Source organism: Sparus aurata, chromosome 22, assembly GCF_900880675.1.
Source record: "Sparus aurata chromosome 22, fSpaAur1.1, whole genome shotgun sequence".
NCBI classification, from domain to species: Eukaryota; Metazoa; Chordata; class Actinopteri; order Spariformes; family Sparidae; genus Sparus; species Sparus aurata.
Genome location: NC_044208.1, coordinates 28,668,054 through 28,694,053, shown reverse-complemented (window position 1 = coordinate 28,694,053; position 26,000 = coordinate 28,668,054). Strand labels below are relative to the sequence as shown.

At 44.3% G+C, this 26,000-nt stretch overlaps 1 protein-coding gene and 2 long non-coding RNA genes across 3 annotated transcripts; 2 read left to right on the top strand and 1 right to left on the bottom strand.

Annotated features, from left to right (window-relative positions):
- Nucleotides 1-961: 961 nt before the first annotated feature.
- LOC115574304 (uncharacterized) lies at nt 962-3,916 on the top strand. The gene is made up of 2 exons (XR_003982466.1): nt 962-1,040; nt 2,681-3,916. It is a non-coding gene; the product is annotated as an uncharacterized LOC115574304 (long non-coding RNA).
- Nucleotides 3,917-5,323: 1,407 nt separating this feature from the next.
- On the bottom strand, nt 5,324-23,724 carry cnstb (consortin, connexin sorting protein b). Its single transcript, XM_030406190.1, has 11 exons — nt 23,414-23,724; nt 20,707-21,233; nt 18,928-19,037; nt 15,927-15,957; nt 14,586-14,672; nt 14,385-14,496; nt 13,659-13,680; nt 13,498-13,567; nt 12,781-13,034; nt 7,148-7,292; nt 5,324-6,956 (listed from the first exon to the last, which is right to left on the bottom strand). The coding sequence occupies exons 2-11, from the start codon at nt 20,792-20,794 to the stop codon at nt 6,748-6,750; spliced, it is 1,128 nt and encodes a 375-aa protein (XP_030262050.1). The 5' UTR covers nt 20,795-21,233; nt 23,414-23,724; the 3' UTR covers nt 5,324-6,747.
- Nucleotides 8,458-11,321, top strand: LOC115574567 (uncharacterized). Its single transcript, XR_003982511.1, has 2 exons — nt 8,458-9,247; nt 10,696-11,321. It is a non-coding gene; the product is annotated as an uncharacterized LOC115574567 (long non-coding RNA).
- Nucleotides 23,725-26,000: the final 2,276 nt, after the last annotated feature.

Sequence of the window (26,000 nt, the reverse complement as noted above, 5' to 3'; positions counted from 1 at the left end):
AAACAGATCAGACAATGTACAAAAGGTTGTTTCTCAGTTCGGGATGTTAGGAAAAGTCCATTTATTTGTGAATGCAAAAAATGGGCCCCATGTTTTCCTGAAAGAAACAGACAATCCCCTCAGTATGGAACGGATTTTCCCTATGCTGATAAAGTAAAAAATGTCTTTTATCCATACATGACAGGTTGTCGGAGTCGGGGATTTCCACTTCATAAGAATGAGACGTCCAGCTAAGAAGGTTACAAAAGCTACCAGGTTCTTCAGGTATGAGGGTAACTCCAAATAGAGCAGTGAAAGATGGTGTGAAAGAGATAGAGGTGATCTGTGAAATAGTATTAAAAATCTCCATCCGAAAGGTATTCAGGGAAGGGTACACCCAAAGCATATGAAAATAGGTAGCCGGGTACTGGCGACATGTCATTGAGTTTAGCTCAAATATTTGTTGTCACATCAGTTCACTTTTCTCTAAGATGAGCGATCGTATCACTTTTCAAACACTCTTTCAAACACACCAGCTGTTAGTCCGCTGAACATTTGGACACAGCAGTTTGTTGGTGAGGTTAAACAAGTGTCCACTGGCACGACTAAACAGCAAACATAATGCAGCTAATTAGAAAGCTAAATAAGCGCAGCACAGGAATAAACTTTCATACAGATCTAGCTAGAGTCCTGCAAGAATCCGGCTCCAGAGTGAATGAACTCAGAGGTTTGGTGAAGGGCCTCTAACCTGGTAATCCAACAGATGCCTCAACACGTGCAGGGAGCAGTAAGACATCATGCACAGTGACTCCATAATGCTGCCTCCCTCAGCTGCAGTCGTCCTGTCTAGAACCTCAGTACCAACAGACACACACATACACATTATACACACACATACACACCAACACACTATTAGATAACAAATGAGCAAGCTATTACAAGTTTGCACAATAAGCCACTCCTCTTTTCTCTATATAAAGACAGCTGACTGATGGTTAGTACAGCAGACTTCAGCAGATCAGTTGACTTCTTCCTGCCAGATATTCACTGTCAGCAGAAACGTGAGTGTTGTTTCACTATTTCAGATCTTAATGAATGATTTTCAGTGTAAATTGTGTAAATGGCTGCAGTTTGTGAGCACATTTACAATACTAGTACATTGCCCGAAGGAAATATGTATTCCTATAGAAAAGTGGGAGGTTAAGGAGCTTTTTCATGGATGGCCAAATGAGGCTGTGTTTGAAGGTGGGACGTCAGGGATATTTAGGTTTGTTGTGAAATCTGATTGTCGAGGGTATAATTGGCCGTTTTTGACTATTTTTGATTTTGCCATTATATTTCACCTTAAAAACTATTTACTTGGTGTCATTATTTTCAGCACAACCTCACATGTGTGACTGTACAGTTAATTTTTCATTTTGACATACTGAATTAACACAATGGACCTAAAATCACAAAAAAACATAAAATCCATGTAGAAAAAGTGAGATTTGTTTACTGTGAAAACCACAAATATGTTTAACAAACCATTTTTTATTACTTATAATGCAAATATAAATTGTTGTTTGCTAAATATGTGCATACATTTTAAAGTTATATGTAACTATTTACATTTAAATGCAGGCAGTGCTCAGGTCTGCCTGAGCTCCTTCCAGCTGAATGAAGAGCTGCACTGCCTGCTCCACATTCAGCTTCTTCTCATTGTTTTGACTCATTAAACAAAAAACCACCTCCACTACACACTAAACACACTACGCCAGACACTACATAACACACTAACTATACACTCCAGACACGCTAAATGTCACAAATCTCTCAACTCTTAATATCACTATCTCTATCGCTGTCTCTACACCGACAGTCGTTGCCTGTCAATCATCCGCCCCGTCCCTCCCACAACTTCCTGTTCCTCAACAACCAAACTTGCTGTTTGGACACTTTCGTGACAAAAGCCCGTTTTTACCGTTTCTTCCTGCACCAGACACAAAGCAAACGTGACGGCAATGTTCACAAGAAAAAACGTGGCGGATATTATTTACCCTAAGTCCGATTTTGGACGTGCTGGTGCGTCCGGTCCGTCGACTCGGGAGGTGGGCCGTGTAGGTGGGCTAGCGGCTAGCAGCTAGCTACACACGAACATCCACAGATTCCGATTCCACTTTGTTGTCCGTGCGTCTCCGGATCTCCTCAGACCCGAACAGACTCGGTCCGGACTCGTTTAGTCTCATTAATCCACAACAGTCAGTTTAGATGCACAGAGCAGAACGGGACCGAACCGCCAGCAAAATCCCGGTCCAGCTCGCGCCGTTGCAGGTATCAATCCGCTTGTTTCTAATGGTGTGTCGTGGAGTCGGGCTCTGCAGTGATTGGCTCTGGTGCACACGTGGCTACGGTGGCTACGGTTGACAATGCTAGCAGAATTGGTAAAGCATTTATGAAATAATTTATTAACGGTATCATTGCAGTCCAAACAAATCCGACGTTGCATGTTTTAAGTCTCAGGTCAGTCTGATCCTGATCTGCAGAGATATTTGAGGAACACACACAGACAGACAGTGATTCCTTACTTTTATAGAGAGATGATTTCTTTTTGATGTCTTGATGGTGATCCATGTTTGACAACTGCTACTGTAATTATATTGGAGCTCATCTGAAAAGGCTCCTGTTAACGTTCTGTCTTATTCTGTTTACTTTAATGCAGTTACCAACAATGGCCCAATACATCACACACCTTGATGTGTCCACTGATAAAGCTGATGAGCAGCGTCTGCAGTCAGAAGATTACATGAAAATCAATGTTAATCTGAACAAAGGGGCAGGAGGAAATACCATCTATCTTTGGTACAAACAAGGCAGCCAAAACCCAATCACCAGGGTTCAGGCTACATACATTGATGATATGGCTGGTGGACTGATCGATGCAGGGTACACAAAGATCAATAAAAACCTAAATGCAGGAGCAGGAGGTGATGCCATCTACCTTTGGTACTACAGAGGGTCCGGAGAGTTCCACACTCCTATAGTGGACATTGATGTCACTACAGATGCAGAAAGTGATGCTGAAAAGGTTTCCAATGGTTGGGAGGAACTGGCCTATGATCTGAACCGCAAGGCTGGAGGAGAATGGATCCACCTCTGGGTGAAGCGAGGAACCTCAAACATACCTCCATGATGTTGCTGCCACTGATTCCTTCTCAACAGACGCCAACTACTGGAAGGATGGTTACATCCGATTGGATCAAGATATCAACGGAGGTGCAGGTGGAAAATATGTTTTCTACTGGTATCATCTGAGCACCAACCCCCAGGGTTCAGTCACTGATCTGGCATTCTCCTGTAATGAAGCTGAGTATCGACCCTTCAGCAGCAACACTACCAGTTGGTGAATGTTAATCTCATTGAGGGCACTGGAGATAGCCTGTTGTACCTGTGGTACAAGAAAGATGGAAGCCACAACCCCATTAAGAACACCTACCTGCTCCTGCAACCTGACAAAGCTGACATGTATAAGAAGAAAGGTTTCAAAGTTATCCAAAAAGGTCTCAACACAGGCAACAGAAGCAACGACACCTCGATTATCACGTGTATTCATCAGTGAAGGCCTGAGAAAGCTTCTTTATGGCAGCAGAGCTGAAGTGTAAATCACAGTCCAACAGCTGGTTAAATCATTTTGGTGACGGCCTCTCACTTTTCTTCTTCTTCTCTTCAGTATATAAAACAGTGTGATTCATTGTGACTGTGATGCTCCTGCCAATATCAGAAAGTACCAATGGAATATGTTTTCTTCTGTCAAACTTCATGTCACTTCAAATCAATCAAACGTATTCAAGCGGCTGTTTGTCTACAATGATGTTAATGATTGATTGAACATGAAGCTTCTGTATCACTTTAATCTGCACATTTCCTGATTTTCAATAAAAACATGTTTGCATGAAAAGTGTGTTTGTTTCAGACTCTGTATGATAGAAACTTCACTTTGAGGATTTTCATGTTTTCAAGAGTGACATTTGGAATTTATGGAATAAATACAAGTCGAAATCCCTCATTACTTGTGATTTTAGATTAATTTAACAATGTAAAAAGAGCTCAGTAGAAGGTCTCACAACATGGTTAAAGTAGATCCTAGATGACTGTAACACAGCTGAGCACACACCTTCTTCACAATGTTTTCTGAGGGTCATTTAACTTATTGATTAATAGAGAAATCTAGTTCTGCGTGTCTGTAGTGCTTCATGCAACATTAACAGAGAGTTTTGGGTTAAATTCAGGTATCGATAATAATGAATGATTATCAGGGATGATTATTAATTATGATAAATAATAAGATCCAGTTGGCATTAGATCACCTCGGGGCACCGCCCTTGAAGAAGGGAACAGAAAACCAGTTCACCAAATCAGTCTCATAAAAAGGTTCTAAACTGTCAGTTTGTGTCTCTGATTAATAATTAACTTATTAAATACAACCAAAAGTACCATAACAGCTGTGATGGTCGATGGATTGACCCAACAATCACTCTTTCACAATATTAAATAAACAGCATGAAGGTTCGAAAGCCTTTTATTTAACACAAAGATGAAAACACACATTATAACTGAGAGAAGATGGTTAGCTGACCCTGAGTCTGTGTGAAGAACGGGGTGAAAGCCACAGGGCGGCAGTCGTTAAGACTGGACACGGCAGGTTTTTAGGACTGGAGGCAACATTTCTGTCTCTGGATAGATCGCTCACCTGCTGTAGAGCTGCTGAAGCTTCACCTGTCCACGTCTGAACTGTGTTTACTGATGTTTGACCCTTTAGATCAGCTGGGAGTAAGCAGGCACAACAAACAGGGAAATATCAGTCAGTACGTACAAGAGAGGACTTTGTAACTGCCAGAAATATTTGTAGACATGATTGAGGATATTACTTATAACAGGTCTGAGGTCTGTTTCATTAAAATCACCAGCTGCAATAATAATTCCATCTGCTTGTTTTGTCTGATGATGTCATACAATTCCTGTCCTGTACATTTACAGTGACAGTTACATTTTTGATTTCATGTAAAAAGAAATGAAGTAAAAATCTTTTATTACCCACAAATGTAGATTAACTGTGGAGTTTCTTAACATGCAGCTAGAAGAAAGTGTCTCTGTACCCACACTGTCATGACTGCAGCAGGATCTGCTTTGTGGATAACATGGTGGGTGATTCTGTGGTGTACACTGACACCTGGTGGCAAGGTGTGGATATTACACCTGGAGAAATGGTGGCCATGGTGTCACAATCACATCTTTCATTCAGAGATGAGAAACCAACAAAACAGTTCAAGTCAGGAGCCTTGACAAAAAAACACAATGGCAAATGTTTGTTATTAACATTTTTTATATTCCCTTGTGGACACAAATGAACATAAATATTAAAAACATTAAAAGGTGGATCGATTGGACGATATGGAAAATAATAATCTGTTGGACTCAGTAAAACGTCGATACAAGGCAGTGGTAATAAAAAGGAACATGCTGATCTCATTTGGTTTTCTCTGTTTCAGTAAAATAAATTGTTAACAGGCATTTAGTTATTTTATATAGTGTCACTGTTAGGACCAGAAAGCTCTTTTGCTTTTGGACAACACGATACAAAGACAGCATAACCCACGACGCTGGGTATCAAACTGCTAATGCTTATAAAAAGAAATGTCTGGATTGTGCATTTCACCCACTGGGTCACTGAGAGCTGGTGTGAATCAACATGTGAACATTCACCAGAGATATAAACCATCCAGACGTGTCTTCTCTCTGTAACAGGTTTATACTGTCATGATGTCGCCGTGTCCTCCACTGCAGGAGGAGACCGGATACGACCGTTAATCCAGATGTAGAAAAAGGACTTTTAGGGTCGCACACTTCAGGGTGAACATGAACACATGGAGCACCGGCAGTATAAATACAGAGGAAGTGCCTGAGTTTGTGGCGCGGCTGTTAAAGTGCTGTATCACACACTGATGACCGTGATGACCACGCTGACAGGTACTGTGTTATCAGGTGGTCGGCTCGTCCTGCATCATTCATGCAGACTGCTTCATGGTGTTGTGCTTTGTTTTTAATTATACATTTACCGGTATCACACACAGTACAATGCTTCTTCATATCAAGATGATGAGAGGAATGTTCAAAGTAACTGAGATAAAACATCAGGCTCATGTATACGGAGTCAGGGTTCTGCAAAATAATATAAATATTTGTTGTGTCTTATCTTATATACAGTAGGTGTACAGAGAGGTCAACAGGAAAAGAAGATAATCTTAAAATTCATTTAAAGGGGGACAGAATAAATCATTTTGCCCACTGATGATCAAAAACACACACGTACAATCTCAACGACTATTGACAGCTTCTCTCTAAAGAAAAAGGTCACACAAGAGGAATGTATAGGCGGCGACGACTGCTACAAACATGAGAAAAACACATCAAATACGTCTTCTGTTAAATTATCAATATTGCTGAGAGCTGTGAGCTCTCTGGTCTGCTGTCTGTGAGGTTCAACTTGAGATGAAACGTCCACACACAGAGAGGTCAACAGGAGTCTGATCCCACAACATGCACGCTGACAGCTGGGACTGTTTGGTGATGCTGCGAGCACCTTTTAGTTTTATATAAATCTTGGACTGGTAGTGATCCGAATGACTCTGTGCACCAGTCACGTCGACTCGTTCCGCTCAGGAACTACTCGCTGTTTTACAAAACACAGTCTGTTACAGCGCCGGCGTCTGCAGGGCCAGACGACAGAGACTAAGTCCGGAGGGGCAGCCAGCGTCCGAGCCCTTCCAAGAACCTCCGTACGTTTGTGATGTAGAAGTCGACGTTGTGAGTGAAGTCTGTGCAAATGTTGGAGTAAGTGTCCACCAGGGTGCAGTACAAGGCGGTCCCACCGATGCTAATCACCACGGTAACCACACACAGCAGGAGCAGGATCAGGCAGGAGTCTCCACCCACCTCATCTGCAAGAGAGAAGAGGACGGATGCGATATTCATTCATTCAATCTTTTCTCATCATCGAGAGCAAGCCCCTCATTTTCTGAGGATGTTGAGAAATGAACACAGATAAAAAGCTGTGTGACAGAATAAGCATTTCTTTTGTCTGATGGTGTCAAACATGCACTTTGAAGGTTCTGGATGAGTTAAAGTGCACCTTGCTCGATGCCGTCCTCCGGCTCGCTGAAGCGAACTTTGCGTTTGGAGTTCTGTTTGGTTCCGTCGTTGCTCGGAGGAGGCAAACCATCCAGCGACGCTCTCCTCCTCTTCAGAATGGAGACCAGACCGTCTGGGGAGGAACTCTGAAGGAGACACAGACACACGAAGAATGACCGACTAATGTTTCCTCTTCTCTCTGTTCAACCAGGCTGTTGGATCTGTAAAATGTTTTATCAATCAATCTGGGAGTTTGTTTAAAACCTGTGTTGTTATCTACATGATGCCAAAGGTCGTAACAAACCACAGTTTTACTGTAAGAAATCAAACTACAAGCTTCTGACTCGCCCATCATCATCATCCTCAATCTCCGTCTGCACCATCTTGAAAATAACATCTGAAAAGCTTCATGTAAAAAAACAAAAAATTGACATAATGATGCCAAAATGCAATAAAACGGTCGTGCTGGGTGACCGATGGACGAAACTCAAGTCACGTGTAGACTGTCATGCAGAATAAGACATTAATATGTGATCATAATGACTAATAAAGAGCCAATGTGCTACTAATATGCATGATTGATCAGGCTTTGTTTAGAGCAGAATCATGTAGGAATGTGTGCTGTGTGTGATCAGAGTTGGAGAGAGTGGAGAGTTCACATGTGACGTCACAGTCGTGTTTGTCCTGGCTGTCTGCCGGCGTTGACAGTAAACGGTTCACGTTACTGTTTGCGGTCGTGACCGACAATCAAGGACAAGACTGATAACAGCTGACCATGAAACAGACAAATCAATAGTTAAATGTTACGGAGGCAAAGCTGCCAACTGATCGAGGTCACTCAGGCCACACAGATTTCTGGGAAGCAGTGAGGTCTAAAAGTTCACCTGCAGTCACCTTGTTTTAAATTAGACTACATCCTGTGAGATGATCAGTGGTGAGGAGAGAGCAGGCTGCAGACTAACCCACGCTGTGATGTTGGTATCAGACGACAGACGACCAACTGGAGAGGAGCCACAGAAAGCTTGGCTGAGGACGCACAGGTGCAACAACACAAGAGAACAATTTATTCTCTTATGTTGGAGAGACACAGCAGCCCGACTGGTCTCAGCTGTACATCATCACGGAGGCAAGTTCAGAACTGCAGTTACACAACACGGTCAGCAGAGGTCAGCAATGAGAGAAGCTCCCCTGCAGACCTTCACAACAACACCCACCCTAATGAAAACCTTTTGACCTGATCATAATCTGCACACAAACCACGGGGCGGAAACAGTAACACGCAGCTCGGTCGTATGTCGAGCTGCCGGCCTCATCTGCTGCCATCATTTACAGGTCAATTATCCATCGAGGTCAGTGGGTCAACAGCATGACGAGTCACGCACCGGCCGCCTCGTTCAGTCACATCTGCACAGAGGCCCCGTCAGACCTCGTGGAGGTCGTGACAGTCTGGTTTGTTTCCGGGTTCTGTCGTTTTGGTTTCATTGTGTGTGCGTTTCATGAGTGTTTTCCCTCCTGTCTTCTTGTGCTCCTCAGCAGCCTGGTTGTTCTCTCCACACCTGTGTTCAGGCTGATTCATTAGCCCCGCCCTGTCACCTGAGTTCTTCCTCCCCCATCACACCTGCACCTCACCTCCCTCATTAAGTCTGTTTGTTCTGAAGCCTGTGTTGTTCCCTCACTCTTTGTTCCTCCGTCTGTTCAGCTCTCATCCTCACATGACTCCTGTTATCCTGCGTTCCTTCGTCCTTTCATTTGCCAGCTTTTTGTTACCCGTCTGTTTGCTGATCATCTTTTGGATTCTTTGGATTAATGAACAGCTTTCATTAAAGCTCGCCCTTGTGTGTTGAATCTTCCAGCCTTTCGTCTGCATTCAGGTCCTGTTTCTGCCTGCGTGACGACTGTTAAATGACAGTGACTTTCAAATCTAAAGCCAATGACGATCGGACAATATTCTCTCTGAGCGTTACAGACTCTCAGCTGATGGAGTCATTTATATACGCCGAGTGATACTTCAATAATGCCATGAAACAAAGTTGTATTATTATGTGTGTTTTTGTCACAGTAATTCAGTCGACAGTGCAGGAAATCTTTCCGGTTTCTTCAGGTAATATTTTAAGTTCACACAGTAAATCATCCATACGCAAAAAGGAGCGATGAAGCTACTTTTAACTGTGTTTTTACGCTCGGTTCTGATTTGTAATTGGCGCTAATGCAATTCTTGTATTATGTTAAAATATTTGATATCAAGTTTACGGTTTAAGAGCTCTACAGTGAGCAGCTGACAAGTTAGAAATAAAGACCTTTCCTTCAGAGGTTTCCTGTTCAGGGAAAAGGTCTTCAAAGTTTAAAAAGTCACAGTCGGCACAAACAGAAGCTGCTTTCTCCCACAGAGAACACTGCTCCTGAAACACCTCGTCAATATAGTCACGACTTTGTGACATCACAGAGTGTCCTGAGAGTGCAAACGGAGGACAAACTTGTCATCATTGTCTCAGTTTTTTTTCATGTTTTCAGCCGTTTGTCTGCGCTGAGTCAAACCGAGCCGCGGTGACAAGCTCCTGTCTCGCTTCCTGTAATGCTGCTCCATAATAAAAGCTTTTAAATGACTAAATAACGGGGGGCTTTTATTGTGAAGAAGTTATAGCAAATGAAAAACATGTTTGTAACTGAATTCGTTAGCAGTGATTCTTTATGCCACGAGGATCGGGACGAGAGCATCATTGGTTTAAGAGACACCTTCAAGCAGGTAGACCAGCTGTGGTGGAAATACAAAACCCAACCGCACAGAGTCAACCTGAGTAGAGCCAAGACGGCCAAGAATAAGGCTTGTTCCTTTAAATTGAGAAGTTTGTATTTACAGTAGGGTCTAAGAAAATGTGCGAAAACAAGACGGTCTGCAGCCATGATAGCAAAAACACAGCTCACCCAAAACATGAAAATTTAGTCGTTATCTACTCATCTGCATTTCTGGAGCTTCAAAGCAAAATGGTGTTGCAGCATTTACCTGAATAACTGAAGGAGATGGCGAAGGGCTGCGTTTTTAGCGTGCAGACTTCAGCTTTAAGAAGAGTTTGAAGTTGACATCTTTTCAAATCAGTTTTGGTCTCAGAGCTTCCGGAGACTCAGATTTTGAATCAAGTCTCCATCTACTTTAGTTGTTTGTTAAAATGCTGCGACACGGTTTTACTGTGAAGCTCCAGAAATGTTTTATGAACTACAAAACCTCAGATGATGACTGAATTTTAACAATTTGACGTATTAAAAAGTTATTCCAGAACTGAGCGTCGCTGTTACGTATGTTCTAAATTACACATCGAGCCACACAGATTGTGTTTCTTTAACAGTGACTGAAAGAGAGAAGTAGAAAATGTAATCTTGCTTTTGTATAAACAAAAAAAAAACCTCATGAAATGTGACTCAGTGTTTTCACTGCATGTTAAGTTGGTTCCACCCGTATAAACCTCCACTGGATTATATAACAGCCATGATCCTGAAGCCTTCAGCCTGTGCTGCTTGTTTTTGGTATAACTCTGATTTCATCTCCACCTCCAGGATGAAACTCGACCCCTCCAGCTCAGGACACGAGCCTTTGGCACGGGCTCAGTCATCTGGCAGGGTGGACATCCCCAGTGTCAGAACACACCAGCGGACATGGGTGGAGGGTTTTGGAAAATAGAGGAGTAGGCGATGATCTCACCAAGGGGACCGCAGAGATCATTCGTGGGCGTGTCCCAGCAAAGACAAAGAGAACAACCTCGACAAACACAGTCGTTCTTTCTGCAGGCGGAAAGTGCAACAGACGGTAAACACAGAGGAGAGGACGGAAAGATATGCATACCCCTCCTGTAACTCTCTGTCTGTGCATCCATCTCTGATCCAGTTTATCAAAATGTTTGTGACTGTATTTGTATTAAGGCTGCACGATTATGGCCAAAATGATAATCACGATTATTTTTATCAATATTGAAATCACGACTATTCATTATGTTAGGTAAAACATATCTTTTTATTGAACCTTCTTTTTTAAACAAACCGTATGTGAACAAGGTTTCAAATTGAAACTTAAAATAATAATAAATCATAAATAATAAAATAAAATGAAGCCTTTTGAAGCCTTCATTGCTCAGAATTTATTGGACACATGTCTTTGGCCAAATAAAACGTTATTGCATCTGTTATTTCAGCGTGTCTTTGAGAGGTGGATGGATAGGGTGTCGCCCGGTGCAGGGTTGCTGTTATGGTTGTCTGGGTTGGCGCTGGACATGGACGGGGATTTAGTGGACCAGCGTTAGCTTTGGCCTTCATGCATTCATCATATTTGGGTTTGTGGTGTTTTTTTCAGGTGGTTGAATAAGTTAGTTGTGTTGCCCTGTGGCACAGACACAACTCTGTGGCACTCTTTGCATACAACTTCCTTTTGGTCAACATCACTTGTCCTGAATCCAAAAAACCTCCACACAACAGATGCCGATCCCTTACGAGGCACTAGCTCCTCACCTCCAGATGCTGCCGTACTGTCACTGTCTGCTTCCGACATTGCGTCTCACTCTCACTCTCACACTGTTGAATATAATTTGAGGCTGCCGCTGCTGCAGGGTGCACTCGCTTGCTATTTAGGCGCCTTTCGTTCGCCCCCTGGTGGTTGGCTGACTATTGGGTTGAGAAAGTGCTTGGTTTGCTATGCAACAGAGCCCGCTTTTTAAATGTTAATATCGTGACAATCATCTTAATTTAATCGTGGCAGCCAAAATCGTGATTGTGATTAAAATTCGATTAATTGTGCAGCCCAAATTTGTATCGACCCACGGACCCAAAGCTGTGTCTCAATTCAGGGTCTGTAAGTGTAAAACATCTGGTGACAGTGGCTTGCACAGACTTTTTGAAGGGCAGGGGCGAAAAGAAGGGCACTTTAGCGCGCATTTTGGCTCCCAAGAGCGCACTTTAGCATGCATTTTGGCTCCCAAGAGGGCACTTTAGCACACGTTTTTGCAACCCAAGAGGGCAGTTTATCATGTTTTAACCAGCCATGGGGGCAGTTTAGTGTGTTTTGCCAACCAAGAGGGCAGTTTAGCACGTGTTTTGGCTCCAAAGAGGGTACTTTAGCTCACGTTTTGGCTCCCAAGAGGGCACTTTAGCATGCGTTTTGGCTCCCAAGAGGGCACTTTAGCATGTGTTTTGGCTCCCGAGAGGGCACTTTAGCTCACGTTTTGGCTTCCAAGAAGGCACTTTAGCGCGCATTTTGACGCCCAAGAGGCTACTTCATCATGTTTCAACCAGCCAAGGGGGCAGTTTAGTGTGTTTTGCCAACCAAGAGGGCACTTTAGTGCACGTTTTGGCTCCCAAGAGGGTACTTAAGCTCACGTTTTGGCTCCCTAGAGGGCACTTTACCACACGTTTTGGCTCTCAGGAGGGCACTTTAGCGCGCGTTTTTCAACAATTGGGCAACGAGGGGGGGGGCGACCACCACTGTCTGGTGATGCAACCAGGAAATGCTCCAAAGGCTAGACCGTCCCATTTAATAACAGCTGACGAGTTTAACAAGGTCTCTCTGAAGGACTCGCCTTCAAAGACCACAAAGACCGAGTCCTTCAGAGGATGCAGACCCTGAACTGAGACACAGATAAAGTGAGTTCTTACCCCCTCTGTGTTGGACAGCTTGGCCAGGTCCTTGTCTGAAGCCTGGGGGACTCCTGTCGGCCACTCCACCTTCACCTCCTCCTCCTCGGGCGTCTCCTCACACGGCTCCTCCTCCTCCTCTTCTACCTCCTGTCCTTCCTCATACGTCTGTCCTTCCCCTCCCTCCTCGCCCTCCTCACCCCTCTCCTGGTGTCTTGTCTGTAGTACAGGAGGCTGTTGTTCGTCGCCCTGGTGTGCTGCGTCAGGCTGGTCAGCTGGGATGCAGGTGAAACAGGACGTTGGTTATTGATTATGGATTATTACTCAGTGTATGTGAACTGGCTGTGTATTGATAGAAGCTCTGTGCAGCTTCATGTGTCTGAGGATTAGCGGGTCATAGCACTGACATTATACTCATATAAGTGATAAAAAATCAGACATCAGTCTTCAGTTACTGGTTAATAGGCAGAATAGATGATGGAGGATTAGAAAAAGAAAACCTGACCAGCCGCCACATTTCAAGCGATTAAGTTCTGCATAGTAATTGAACGTGTTGTATCAAGAACAGTTACACCAGCCTGCAGCTTCACGGTCGAAGGCCTCTGTGACCCAGTCGAGCTGCCGTCCCTGAAGAGCGGCGTTAAGAATATGATGACGTCACTGTGAAGTTGACCTCTGACCTTTTGGATATCAATGTCACCACTTCGTCATTTGTGCTACTAGTAAAATTCTGTTTACCTTCATCACAACAGGACTGTAGCGTCTCACTCTTGCTCCGGATGTCTGTCAGCGTTGCATTCGGCGTGCTCTGTCGAATCAAACAGGATACGCAGGATAAATGATCGTTATACAAAATGGAGAAAAGGTCAAAATAGAGATGGAAGGTTCAGGTGTCTTACCTGTTCGACGCTGACGGTCGGTCTGAGAGATGGAGATGGAGGGCATCGAGAAAAAGGAAAGTCAAGACAGACAGCGGGAGGAAAGAGGAAGAAGAAGAGAGAAGAGAGAGTTGTGACTTATTTTCCTAAATCATGTACTTTTTTTACTGGTGTTGGTTTCCATATGTTAAGAATGTTTTTTGTCCGCTCTTGTAAATTAATTCTTCCAATATTCTGCAGACATCTGCTCTCCAAAATCAAATCCACCTGCGCCGAATGTCCGCGGGCTGCAATAACATACCGAGACAGTCACAGGAAAGGTGGGACACAACAGCGTCTGGCCTGCAGACATGCAGTATTTGTCTGAGTCTGCGAGGAAATCGCTCTCCTGCGGAAATGCCCTGTCAGAAATATAGATTTTTGAAATGTTTTTTCCAGAGATGGAGATGAAGATGAAGGTCGATTACAGTTAAGCAAAATGGGCGCTGAAAGGTTTGTGTCTGACAGCGATGAAGGCGATGGGAGGAAAAGACACGAGAGGAGAAGCTGAGCTGTTTCATAGCAGATGAACTGAGGTGTGGGAAATATGAATAAATGTATGTTTGACGGCAAAATAAGGGTTCAACCTTTCTTACAGGAAGGGAGACAAAAACAGCTGTATGAATTCAGGCTCTCCTGTTCATCTCCAGCCGTGCAGAGTGCTTTGATTTCATCCGATAAACCCCGTGTTGGTGTGTCGGGGAGTACCTGAGGTGTGTGCTGCAGATCTGACTCAGGATCTCAATGTGTTTCTGACTGACGCCGTCCGTCTCAGCAGGCAAACTGCCCCCGGCGTTCTTCCTCTCTCTCCACTGGCTCTCTGGAAACACGCACATTTCACAGAGTTACATTCAGAGTGTGATCGCTGATAAAACTGTTCGGAGGGAAGAAACAGAGGCGTTGCAGTACCCCAGTTGTCCTGTAGGGCGGCGAGGTTGGACAGCAGACGTTCGTGGTAGAGCTTCTCCAGCTGTAGGAACTGGATGGCCCACTGGTCTGATGAGCATCAGGAGTTAAAGACGCCAACAGAGACACAGCCTTTAGAATCAACATAAATCAGGTCAGCTGCAGTCGAGACGATCCCGAGCCTGATGCGTCATTCCAAAAGAAACCAACCAAATGTAGAACCAAAGACGAGTCTCAGAATTTAAATGTTACATCCACTTTTTCCTTCTGCCCTTTACAAACAGTCGGAGTTATTATAGTTTTGTGTTTTTGATTAGGTTTCATTTCAAGTTTTGTTTTCATTATTGTTTTCATCTCAATTTAGTCTCCAGAGTTTGGATTGTTTCAGTTTAGATTTCTTCTTAAATCTTTTTCTTCTTATTATAACGTGGTTGTGTGTTTGTCAGCAGTGACATTTAAGAAGTTCAAATAGGTGTTACGATACAAACACAGGACGTAGTGAAGGCTATAGATCAGCAGAGGCGTGGCCTGTGTGGGCGTGTCCTACCTGTGCCTCTCACACACACCTGCAGCTCATCTCATCATCAGCACAAAGACTCTGGTTTTCTCTCCACTCACTGCCAGATTGTTTCCGCTCATCCTGGCGGTACACGGCCACCCTGCTCTTGTGTATTCTTGTGCTCCGACTAATTTTGTTCTTTCCTCACCTCCGCCCAGCTGCCCAGCCTCCGCCTTAATCCTGCTGTTGATCCTCCAGGTCTCCCTCACCTGTGCCTCCATCTAAGCCTCCGCCTGCACCATCATTAGCCCTCAACCTCTTCCCTGTCTTGGGTCTTCTTTTGGGTCCGACATACAAACCACCTACAAACCGTCACATGGTTTTCTGTCTGCGCTGCTTTAGCCTCTGTACATTTTTTTTAAAAATCCTCCTTCCCTTTGCATTAAGCCCTCTCACATTCTCTCTCCCCTTGGATGCAAACACACAAACACACACTCGGTCGTCTCTGCAGCAACACAGGAAGACAGCTGTTACCGGGCAGAACCAGAGCCTTCAGGGCTCTCAGCCAAAGTATGGGGAACACCCAGCGACGGAGAGGCTGATGCACGAGTAGAAAAAACGAGGACAGACAGAAGGAAAGACCGCTAGAAAACCACTGAGTAACTTATTGCCTTTGTCATAAAGCTGATTAGTATAACTTTGCCTTCATCAGACCAGCACAGGCCTCTAAATGCCAGGCTGCAGATCTTTCTTCATCATCACATGTGTGAGTCCGGTCATGGCTGGCAAATATCACAAAACTTCCAAACAGAAGCGATCAGGTCACGTTGCACTTGAAAGGATACAGTCCTCTTTGAGCGAGTAGGCCTCTGCGATCTGAAAATCAAAGACAATCGAGTCAACAGGAGGCAGAGAACGATGATTTGTACCACAGAACTGCACATCGTACGTGTAACTCGGCAACTCAGAAGTGTGTTTGACTTCGAGCTCAGTCGCTGTCGTGCTAATTAGGCTTTTCGAGCGAAATGTAGATGTTTTATTTTTTTGGTTAAATTCAACAAATTCCTTTCAAGATGAAGATCACATGACGGCACAGACACCCTGTCAGACATGAAGTCACATGCAACCAGTTACGGTCTGGATTAACGTGTCTCTTGTTTCAGCTTATTAAGAGTCGGAAAGTTTCACCTCCTCAGACATTCTTCTGTAATAACGTGCAACTAATGGATTAATCTGCCGAGAGAGCCCAAACAGTGACAGCTACAACAAACTGTAGAGAAATGCTCATTATAACTTCTCAGAGCTGAGCGGGACTTTTTGTTTTATCACGTGAGCATTTAGAATGATTTATTCGTCAATATTACACTATTACACAATGCTGGAAAAGCTCATCCTCATACGTGACTTTGTGCATCTGTTACCAACAAGATAAAACATATAATCAAATTGCATTCATGTTGTGAGGAAGGTCACTTCTATTATGTCTGTTTTCCTGGAAATACACAGGGTCTGATGTCAGTAAACTGCAGTGTAATGGAACCTGGTTTAGGCTGCTTCTCCAGCAGGACATGGTTTCCAGTCCCTGAGTAGTCGGTCTAAGAACAAATAACTGTTCCGTGGACAGATTCAGCTGCTGAGTCCACAAAAACGTAACGTGCATTTTTAAGCTAGTAAGCGCTGTCATGGAAACAGCAGAGTAATTTTTGACCATTTTTGATTGGATTGGTTACATGAGCCTGCGATCGATATGAGATGATGTCATATGTCCATTTAACACAATCAGTTACATTTATATCAACTCACAAAAAGCAACAAAAACATGATTGACATATTATTTTAAGACATTTAAATGGAAAAACAATCTGTTGTCTTTAATAAAAACAATGTTCTGTTAGAAAGCATCTGAGCACGGACGCAATCTGACACAGACGTGTTGTGGGAATTTCAAAATAAAGGCGTGACTGTATCAACTGTATGTACATATGTACGACACCCTGTATGTTTGAAGGAACTGACATCTGTGGACTGAACTGATCACTTGTGTTATTAAGTCGGCTGATATACGATCAGACAGTATAAATATCCTCCATCTTTCTGCTCACTTTGCATCTTTTTCTGCAACATTTTCAAATCAGCTCTGACTCTTAAGTGCCAGTGTTGGTTGAAAACTACACTTGGACTTCAGGATCTAAAATGAAGCCGTGTAAACATGTCTGACCAGGAGCAGACGTGCTGACCTCCACACATTAAGTCTTTTTAAAGCTACACAGACTCTTCTGCTGCTCTGGTTCATGCCTTTGTCTCCATGTTCTTGACTTTTTCTTTTGGGTATGTTTGGTATTTAACAAATGAATTCAGGCTGTGAAATATATTTAGTTCAAATATGACCAAACATGGACCCTCGTGTCTGATAGAGAGTGAAACTCTGTCTCTCCTCAGCGGCTGCAGCACTCCCACCAGATTCCATGTAAAGTGACTGTATTTATTAAACAGCGATTGAAGCGTAACACAACTGCTTTTGTTGAATGAATATTTGCACTCTCCTTTCCTTTTTTAGTATTTGAAGCTGTTGTTGCGTGATTACTGCAGTCGGCAGTAAATCAGAGTGAACAGCTTGAGACTAATTAATCATCCGTTTGAATCCAAACACACTGAACCAAACTAACCAAACGACGCTACATCACACTTTCTTATCAGTGTGTTTGTTGAGTGTAAGGTAGGAGACCAAAGAAGGAGCAGAGGGTTCACAAAAGCAGAATATGTTATGTTGCTCAGACTAGTTACTGTCTGCCCACATTGACAGGCTCTAAATGACAGTAAACATCGTGGATGCAGCGGTGGAGCACGAGACCAAACTGAGTAAATACGAGTGAAAAAATAACGCTACACAAATAAATGTCGCCCCTGCAGTATTCAGCTGATACCCGGGCCTCTGATCTGTGAGTGGGCCGACAGTGACCGACTGAAAACGTCTTCTGTCATTCATGCTGCAAGTCTGATCACCAGCTGACATGATGTCGGGTTGCATTTCCACAAAATGTTTCAACTTTTTCACCTGCATTTTGTTTTGTTTTTCAAACCGGGCCGACAGGGATCGACTGTAAAAGTCTTCTGTCTTTCTGTTCCGCACCGCTCCATTAGCCAGCTCTGCTCATTTTGGTCTTAAAGCAGCAACAGTTTGTGTCTTAAAATCAGGATCTGGCTCGTGCATTTATTTTGAAAACAAGTGACAGAAAGACGCAGCATATTTTTCAATATTTTTCTTTTTTTGTTAAACAGCTGTTTCGATTCGAAGCTATGTACGATCAATATCTGTAACATGACTACAGAGCAGCTTCTTTCCTCTTTTCATCCTCAGAACTCTTTTTTAACTTTATGACTTATCAGACCCGGATAAATTAGAAATCTGACATTAATGATAGACAGTCTGCCCGCTGATGGCCGCTAACGTAGGTCAGGTGTAGGCATTAATATTAAATCTAGTCGGTTTCAAACCCTATTTAAAGTTTCCCTGGAGTGTTTTCAGCGATGTGTTTCTGTGTTTGAGCTTCTTAAATTATAACCCGAGCTGTGTCAGTGCATTTTCATGCTCTAACAAGCTATTCTGACACGATTGGGAAACATGCAGGTCACACAGGAGTACTGCCACACACACACACACACACACACACACACACACACACACACACACACACACAGTGTAAGCATACAGAATCTCACAAACAAACGTAGACGCAGACACACCCACACACAAAGCCTTTCTGTCGGACTAAATAAAGACACATATTCCCTCTGGATATGAGAGAAGAAACACACACACACACACACACACACACACACACACACCTGGTGCAGGGAGTGTGGCAGCAGTGTGTAGTCGCTGTTCTCTCTGAGGGACTGCAGGGAGGCCAGCAGCTCTGGGCTCGGGCCCGGCAGTCCATCTCCAGAGACGCTTCCTGGGAAACACACAACGCAAACAAACACCAAGAATGAAACACACCTAATGTTTGAGACTTTTCACACTACAGCAAAAACTCACACAACAGTTTGTACACTCTGATCCCAGCTTCTTTACTGCTGTGATCCTGCTCAGCGTTGATCAGTCGGTGAGAACCTGATGTCATTTTGATTTGTAGGATCTCGTATTTGTTGGTATTCTTCGTCGATCCGTGTTTTACAGATGAAAGAAGTGCCACATTAAATCCCTGCGGTACTCCTCTGTATATAAGAGGAAGGGAAATAATGGTTACAGTTACATCTGTCTTTAAAGCCACCACCAACAGCTTAGCATAGTTTAGCTTAGCTTAGCTTAGCTTAGCATGGAGACTGGAAACAGGAGCTAGCCTGTCTGTTCCCACAGGGCATCCAAGCATCCTTGGTCTCTCTCCTGGTTACCAGGAACAAACAAACACACGATGACAACCGGACTCCTCATAAATACAGCGACACATGAAACCCACTAAAACCAGACATGTTCATTTTTATACTTTGGTTTTGGTGCAAATCAAACAAATGAGACGTCACATATTAATGAATCATTGTGAATAATAATTAGAGCTGCTGTGAGGCTCAACAAGGACAGCTGTTTCCCTGTTACCAGTCCTCATGGCAGGCTTGGCATATTATCTGTCTACTGCATCTTGCACCGTTGTAACGCTATCATGCTGACAGATCTGTCCACAGACACACACACACAGGGTGAACACATTACCAGCCACAGTAGAGTGGACAGGACTGACTGGAAGTTTGACACAGTGATCTTCAACCTAATGCAAATGTGAGACAGGGGCGTAAACAACCTTGGATGCTCCGGCGGCTCCTTTGTGACCCTGTCTTCCACAGCTGTGATGCTAATGGCTAACAAGCCTACAGACAGAGAGAGAGAGAGAGAAACGCCTGGCAAATCATTGAAGACTGCTTCACTGTTAGTTCAGATCTTCCAGCAGGGAGTTCCCGAGCTGAGGAGTCCTGACAGCAACAGCCTGACCACTTTTATTCTTGAGCCAGGACTCAGGAACAGCGTGAGGATGTGAGGCTCTGGCTCACAGAGGAGCCAAACCATGAGAGTGCTTTAAATCAAATCATAATCACTCTGAAATCAGCTCGAAAACCTTCTGGTGACCAGTGGAGAGAGGCTACAGCCGGGCTGATAAAGGCCACAGACACTTGGTAGATGCTAAAGCTAACTGACGACCAAGCTGCCACCATCAGTGACAGCCTGCAGCCGACACTGTGACAACTGAGTCACTGTTAATGACACTGTCAGCGGTCCGGTGCAACTCTTGCATAACATCCAGCTGCAGATGTATATATCTCTGCATGCATCCAACAGTCCTGGCCGCAGCTTCCTTACAGCTTAATATCATCCTGATCATCTTAAGCTCGATTTTCTTCCCGGCGCTCTCGGCAGTTTGTGGTCCACAGATGGACGATAAGCTGTGAGTTATTGGCAGAATCATGTGTGTTATCTTTCCACTGTGTCTCTGCTTATTGTGATGAGATCAGCGAAGTCAGTCTAGGGTTGTTTTAGGGAAGATAAACTTCCTTTGAGAGACAAACACTGAGGTGCATAAACATGGAACGCACAAAGCGGTTGTATATAAGTTAGAAAATAAGGTGTTTTACCTGTCACACTGTCGATGCACACGCCATCCTGTTCATGTGTCGTCTCAGTGTCGGGACCTTTCAGCGGGATGTTGTTCTTGTTACCCATCACCTCGGCCACCACAGCGATCTCCTCCTTCCCTAAAAGTTTCTCTGACACCCTCCGATGGGCCGTGGCTGGAGCTCTCTTTGTTTTTGTCAGGCCCTCACTGAAAAAACATGAATTGTCTCTATGTTTTATGAGAACGCTTCCTTCGACTGAGATGAGCAAAGTACTCGGTGTTGGTTCTGAGCTCCCAGAAAGGATTCAAGGGCGTCCTGAGCGCTGGAGGTCTCTGCAGGTTTGGTTTGTGATCACTCTTGACGGAGCATGTGATTTAATCCGCCATGGCCTCTCCTGGGTGGTCAAGAAAAAAAAGGAGATCTGAAGTGTCTCCACCATAGTCTGTGAAGGCCCGACTGTGGAGGAGGATGTTCTTAGTTCCTGACAAACGTCTGCCGTCCTCTGAAGAAGTCAGTGCATTCTGCTTTTCCTCGTCCTCAGGAAGCTGCCAAGAAAAAAAACAGGGACATATTAAAAAACGCTGTATGCATGCTGCAGGTTCATGAGCAGGAGACGACACATACACTGAGAGAGAAGCTGGCTTGAATGCAAAGAGGAGAAAAGCAGCACTGCTGATGTAAATGGGCGTTATGTCACTGAGTGAAAGGGTCGTCTTTGTGTCTGCACCATGACTGTCCACTGAGGCATGGTGGAGTGCTCCAGCCTGAGCAAACCCCAGTCTGAAAATAACATCGTAGTAGTCTGTGGAGAAGCATCAGTGTGGATGTTACACTGCAGACAGACTGCACGCTCTGTACACTTTCTATATCCTGTAAAGAAGAAATGATGGCGACAGTGTTCAGCCACGTCAGCAGCTCGGTGAGGCCGGACGTTGTTGTACAAACCTCTTATTTATATCTCACAAATCTCAGCAGATCTAAACTTTCAGCCCTTCAGACGCCTCATCATATATTATGTATTGCATGAAGGAGAGTCGTGAACTTCTCCGTTTACAGGCCTGCAGCTGATGATTTTTATCCAGACGAACAGGGGTCAGGATTGAGTTTCTCGCTGTAGGTCATTTCGCAACAAGTTCAGGAGCGGTGTACCAGCGGCTGTGGACAAAAGGCCGGCATAATCAGGCTGGGTGACCTTTTCTAACCCACCGGACACCAAACACAGTCCTGCATTACGTCCTCAGAGACTCTCTGTCCACCTGCATCCATCTGTCGTGTTGTAGGGTGCATTTTTTTATACACAATCTTATTTAAACATGGCTTCCTCTCTCAGTCAGTGGAGGACGGAGAGGCAGCGGCTGACACACTGAACATAAATCTATATTTCCGCCTCATTAAACCTACATTTTCAGCCTGAGTGGTCCCATGTGATGCGAGACGTTCACACGGCATGTTAGAAGTCACATGAACGCTGTGAATTCGGCAACATGGAATGTGACATTAAGTACAAACGCTGGGAGCTGCGAGTGACTCACAGGATGTGTAGCATAAAATGAAGGATGACGCAGGAGAGGCCGAGGACGAGAGGCTGCGTGGGTTTCTACTAAAACACGTTGTGACAGTTCTGGGTCGGCTTTTACATCGTGAGGTTCCTCCTGTGAGCCGCTACATGCTGCGTGAACTTCCTAAATCAGTTCTTTATAAACACTTAGAGTCTTTCCTCTGCTTTGCATGTACGATATGTTACTGCTGCGTGTTTTCCAGAGCTGTGATGAAGGTTGATTTTTATTTATGAGGCTTTCAGAGAGTCATTACTTTGTGACAGGCAGTTAGCAGAGAAGAGGAGGTTTAGCTGGACTTATAGAAGATACTGCTCTCACTTCTGAGCCAGGAGACAGTTAGCTTAGCACTGCTTTTCTTGCAGGACCTGCCCTCCTCGGCCTCTGTGGACCAGGCCTCCGTGGCTCTGTGGTAGTTTTTCAGTGGGAGAAAAGAGAAGCTCAACTGGTCGGCACCTTCTTCTTCTTCTTCCCATCAGAAAAAACTAAACAAGTGAAAGAAGTTTTAGTATCCTCCAGGCTCAGAGGGAGCAGCGAGGCTCAGTGTGTCCAAACTGTAGTTCTGCCATGTTCAGTCTGCTGTGTTCAGAGTCCAGAGAGAGGACAGAGGACGGTGAGGAGAGGGGAGAAAATGTTCTGCTGAGAAAAATAATGTGATTATTCAAAATTAAAGCATGTAAATCTTTTCTGCCAGGACCCCCTGATGAAAGTATGAACCTGAGAGTCATCACAATATGATCTCTTTATAAAAAGGAAGAAGAAGAAACATGGCACACAACTGGGTGAGCGTGCGTACGTGTGCGCGCGTCCAGGTTACGCAAAGTGCACATGTGCATCACCACCGGGGGCGCGTGCTGCTGACGCGTTCATCCACTGTGAGACCTTTTAAATTAACAATTAACTGTTTTCAGTGAGTCTTGATTGTTGAACACAGCAGCTCAGTCTGCAGCAGGCTGTCTCTGAAACATTCACTACTTCATATGTTTTTATTTTCCTGCGCATCCATCTTAAATCCGCTGTGAGGTTGTTCCAGTTCCCTCCGGTGATGCGGACAAACACACAAACCTCTCTGAACCAAACTGCATGTGAGGTAAATGTCACATCATCCCTCTGAGCACACACACACACACACGCACGCCACAGGACGGAGGATGGAGACGCGCACTCACCGCTGGATGATGTCGTCTGGACATCGACGCGTAATGGTGTTTGTCCTCCTCCGCGTCACTAAGCTTCAGTCTGTCATCTGTCCGTCTCCTCACTCTCTCTCATGCTTCTTGTTTACGGTCCGATCCGGGGATTTTTCTGCTTCACCTCCTCCTCCTCCTCCACCTCCTCCTTCTCATTGCAAAATATATATCCATCCCTCCACGTCGTGCTCGTGTGTGGCGGAGGCTGCCATCTGGTGGCAGATGTGTCGCACTGGCTGCTCAGGTTATGTAACAGCAGAGGGAGCTGGTCATATGATGCTGGGGGGTGTTAAGCTGATAAACCGTACACCGGATTACAAGGGAAAGAGTGAGAATGCACACGGCCTGTGCGTTGTTATTGTTGGTGTTACATAAGTGTTATAGAAGAGAAAAAGCATGAGACTGATCAGGTCCATGTGAGACACCACAGACAGTCCTGACTGCAGAGCTGGATGCTCCTCAGTATCCTGTCATCATGCACCTTCTCTGAAAGAGGCCTCATCAGGCTAATTATCAGGTCCACACAAGAATCTGTGATTTAATTTGCTGTAGAAACTGAGAGACTGTGACTCAGTGAGGTCGAGAAGTTGAAGCGAAAGCAGAAATTGGGCCAAGAAGCCTCGCAGTCCCCCACGATGTCCTGCAGGAGGCATTTTATGTTGAGGAAATATCATTTATGCATCAGTGCAAAGCTCGGACACAGAGACTGTGTGTTAGAGGAGAGACTTCCTCTCCAGTGCTGGTGACAGAGTGAGAGTCAAAAATCTCCTGATTACATTCAGCAGTTGTTTATAAATCACATCAAGATTAATGAGACGAGACTGTGAAACAAAAACTCTGGTTGTAGTTCATGAAACAAAAACTAGGATCTTTACAAACTGGTGAATAACTGATGTAGGCACAAAGATAAACTTGTCATGTTGGAGGAGAAAGCTGCTCTGTCGTCTGGTGATGCAGCCGTGGATACTTCTGTATGTTTGGTCAGACGTCGGCAGGATGAACAGACTGTGGCCGGGGTGTGATCTTCATCTTGAGCTGATTAATTATAACTGATCCGGAGCATCTGAACATAAGTTAGTGATCAGATTAGTTTCCACCCAGCACATCCCCACAGCTGGGAGTTGATGTTTAAGACACAAAAGTCTCACGGTGGAGTTTGGAGGACGATGCTGCAGCGGATACTTCTGTATGTTTTGCCTCGACACCTCACTAACATTTACATCATCAGACTGTTGGTCACGTGACGCTGATGGCGGAGTAGCAGATTTCTGTCTTTGCTCCCGCAGCTCGGCATCTTTCCCAGCTTTTATTTGTGGGGTTCATGTTGTTTATGTGAGCAGTTATCTTGGGTTATCTGTGAACATGCCTGGCACTCAGAGAAAGCTCAGCCTCGACGCAAATCTGGCAGACTAGGAGAGAATCCATCGTCTTTAGCTCCATTAGCACGGCCGATAACATGCCGTCATTTCCGGGTTAACTGGACGCCGACAGTTTGGTGGAAAGAATCTCCGCAAAAGTTCTCAAAGTTGTGGAATCATGGCTTCCTGTACTGGGCCGTGCTAGTTTGTGATGCTCCCAGTCAGAATCCTTTCCAGAACCTTGGACGAGGATGAACCCTTAAAAACGTCATTACGTGTTGAAAATGTATCCGAAACACAAAACACCTGGATCATGAAGATGTCATAACAATTACAATATCACATTTCTTATCACATGTTCATGTTTGACACACGAAAACCGGAAAGAATTAGAAGAATGTACAAAATTAGTACGACATCATTTTAACAAATCCACTGAAATCACAACTTGTTACAAGATACAAGGATTTAAAAATGAAACGACGTCTGAGTCCTCTGAGTCCTGCTGCATCTATTTATATTAAAGTACTAAATACTGTAATAAATGAGATGTAGGCTGTTACACATGAGAAAACATAAAACTACCTGTGCTGAATGAAACGAAGCAGAAATAATTGACACAGCTCTTATTTTCCAATATCTTTCTCTCCTGATGTTTGAATTTAAATAGTTTCCTCATGTGAACCTAAAATGTAATTCCCACATCTTCATCCCAAAATAGATGTTGTTGTTGTGTGTGTGTGTGTGTGTGTGTGTGTGTGTGTGTGTGTGTGTGTGTGTGTGTGTGTGTGTGTTCCTCCTCATTCCCTCATGAATGGAAGACTGTGGTTTTCACATCTGCCTTCAAGTTTGTGGAACTTGAAAACGAGGCTGAACAATGAGGAAGTGGAGCAGAAAGAGAAGGTAAACGTGTGTGTGTGAGTGCGCACGTGTGTGTGTGTGCACGTGTGTGTGTGTGCACGTGTGTGTGTGTGTGTGTTGCCAGTTTATCTCTCTTTCCTGCAACTGACTCTATAATTGGGTTGCTTTAGGGCTCGACTCCGCTCGCTCTCATTACCTTTTCACCCGCTGCCGACTGCATGAGAACTCATCCTGTTCTTATTGCTGTAATACATCACAGGACACACACACACACACACACACACACCCACACACACACACACACACACACACACACACACACACACTTGCATAAACATGCATACATA

Coding starts and splice junctions, on each gene's coding strand:
- cnstb (XM_030406190.1), bottom strand. CDS start 20,794: ATGGGTAACAAGAACAACATCCCGCTGAAAGGTCCCGACACTGAGACG. Junction 19,038..20,706: donor GTGCATCGACAGTGTGACAG/GTAAAACACCTT, acceptor TGTGTTTCCCAG/GAAGCGTCTCTGGAGATGGA. Junction 6,957..7,147: donor GGAGGACGGCATCGAGCAAG/GTGCACTTTAAC, acceptor TCTCTCTTGCAG/ATGAGGTGGGTGGAGACTCC.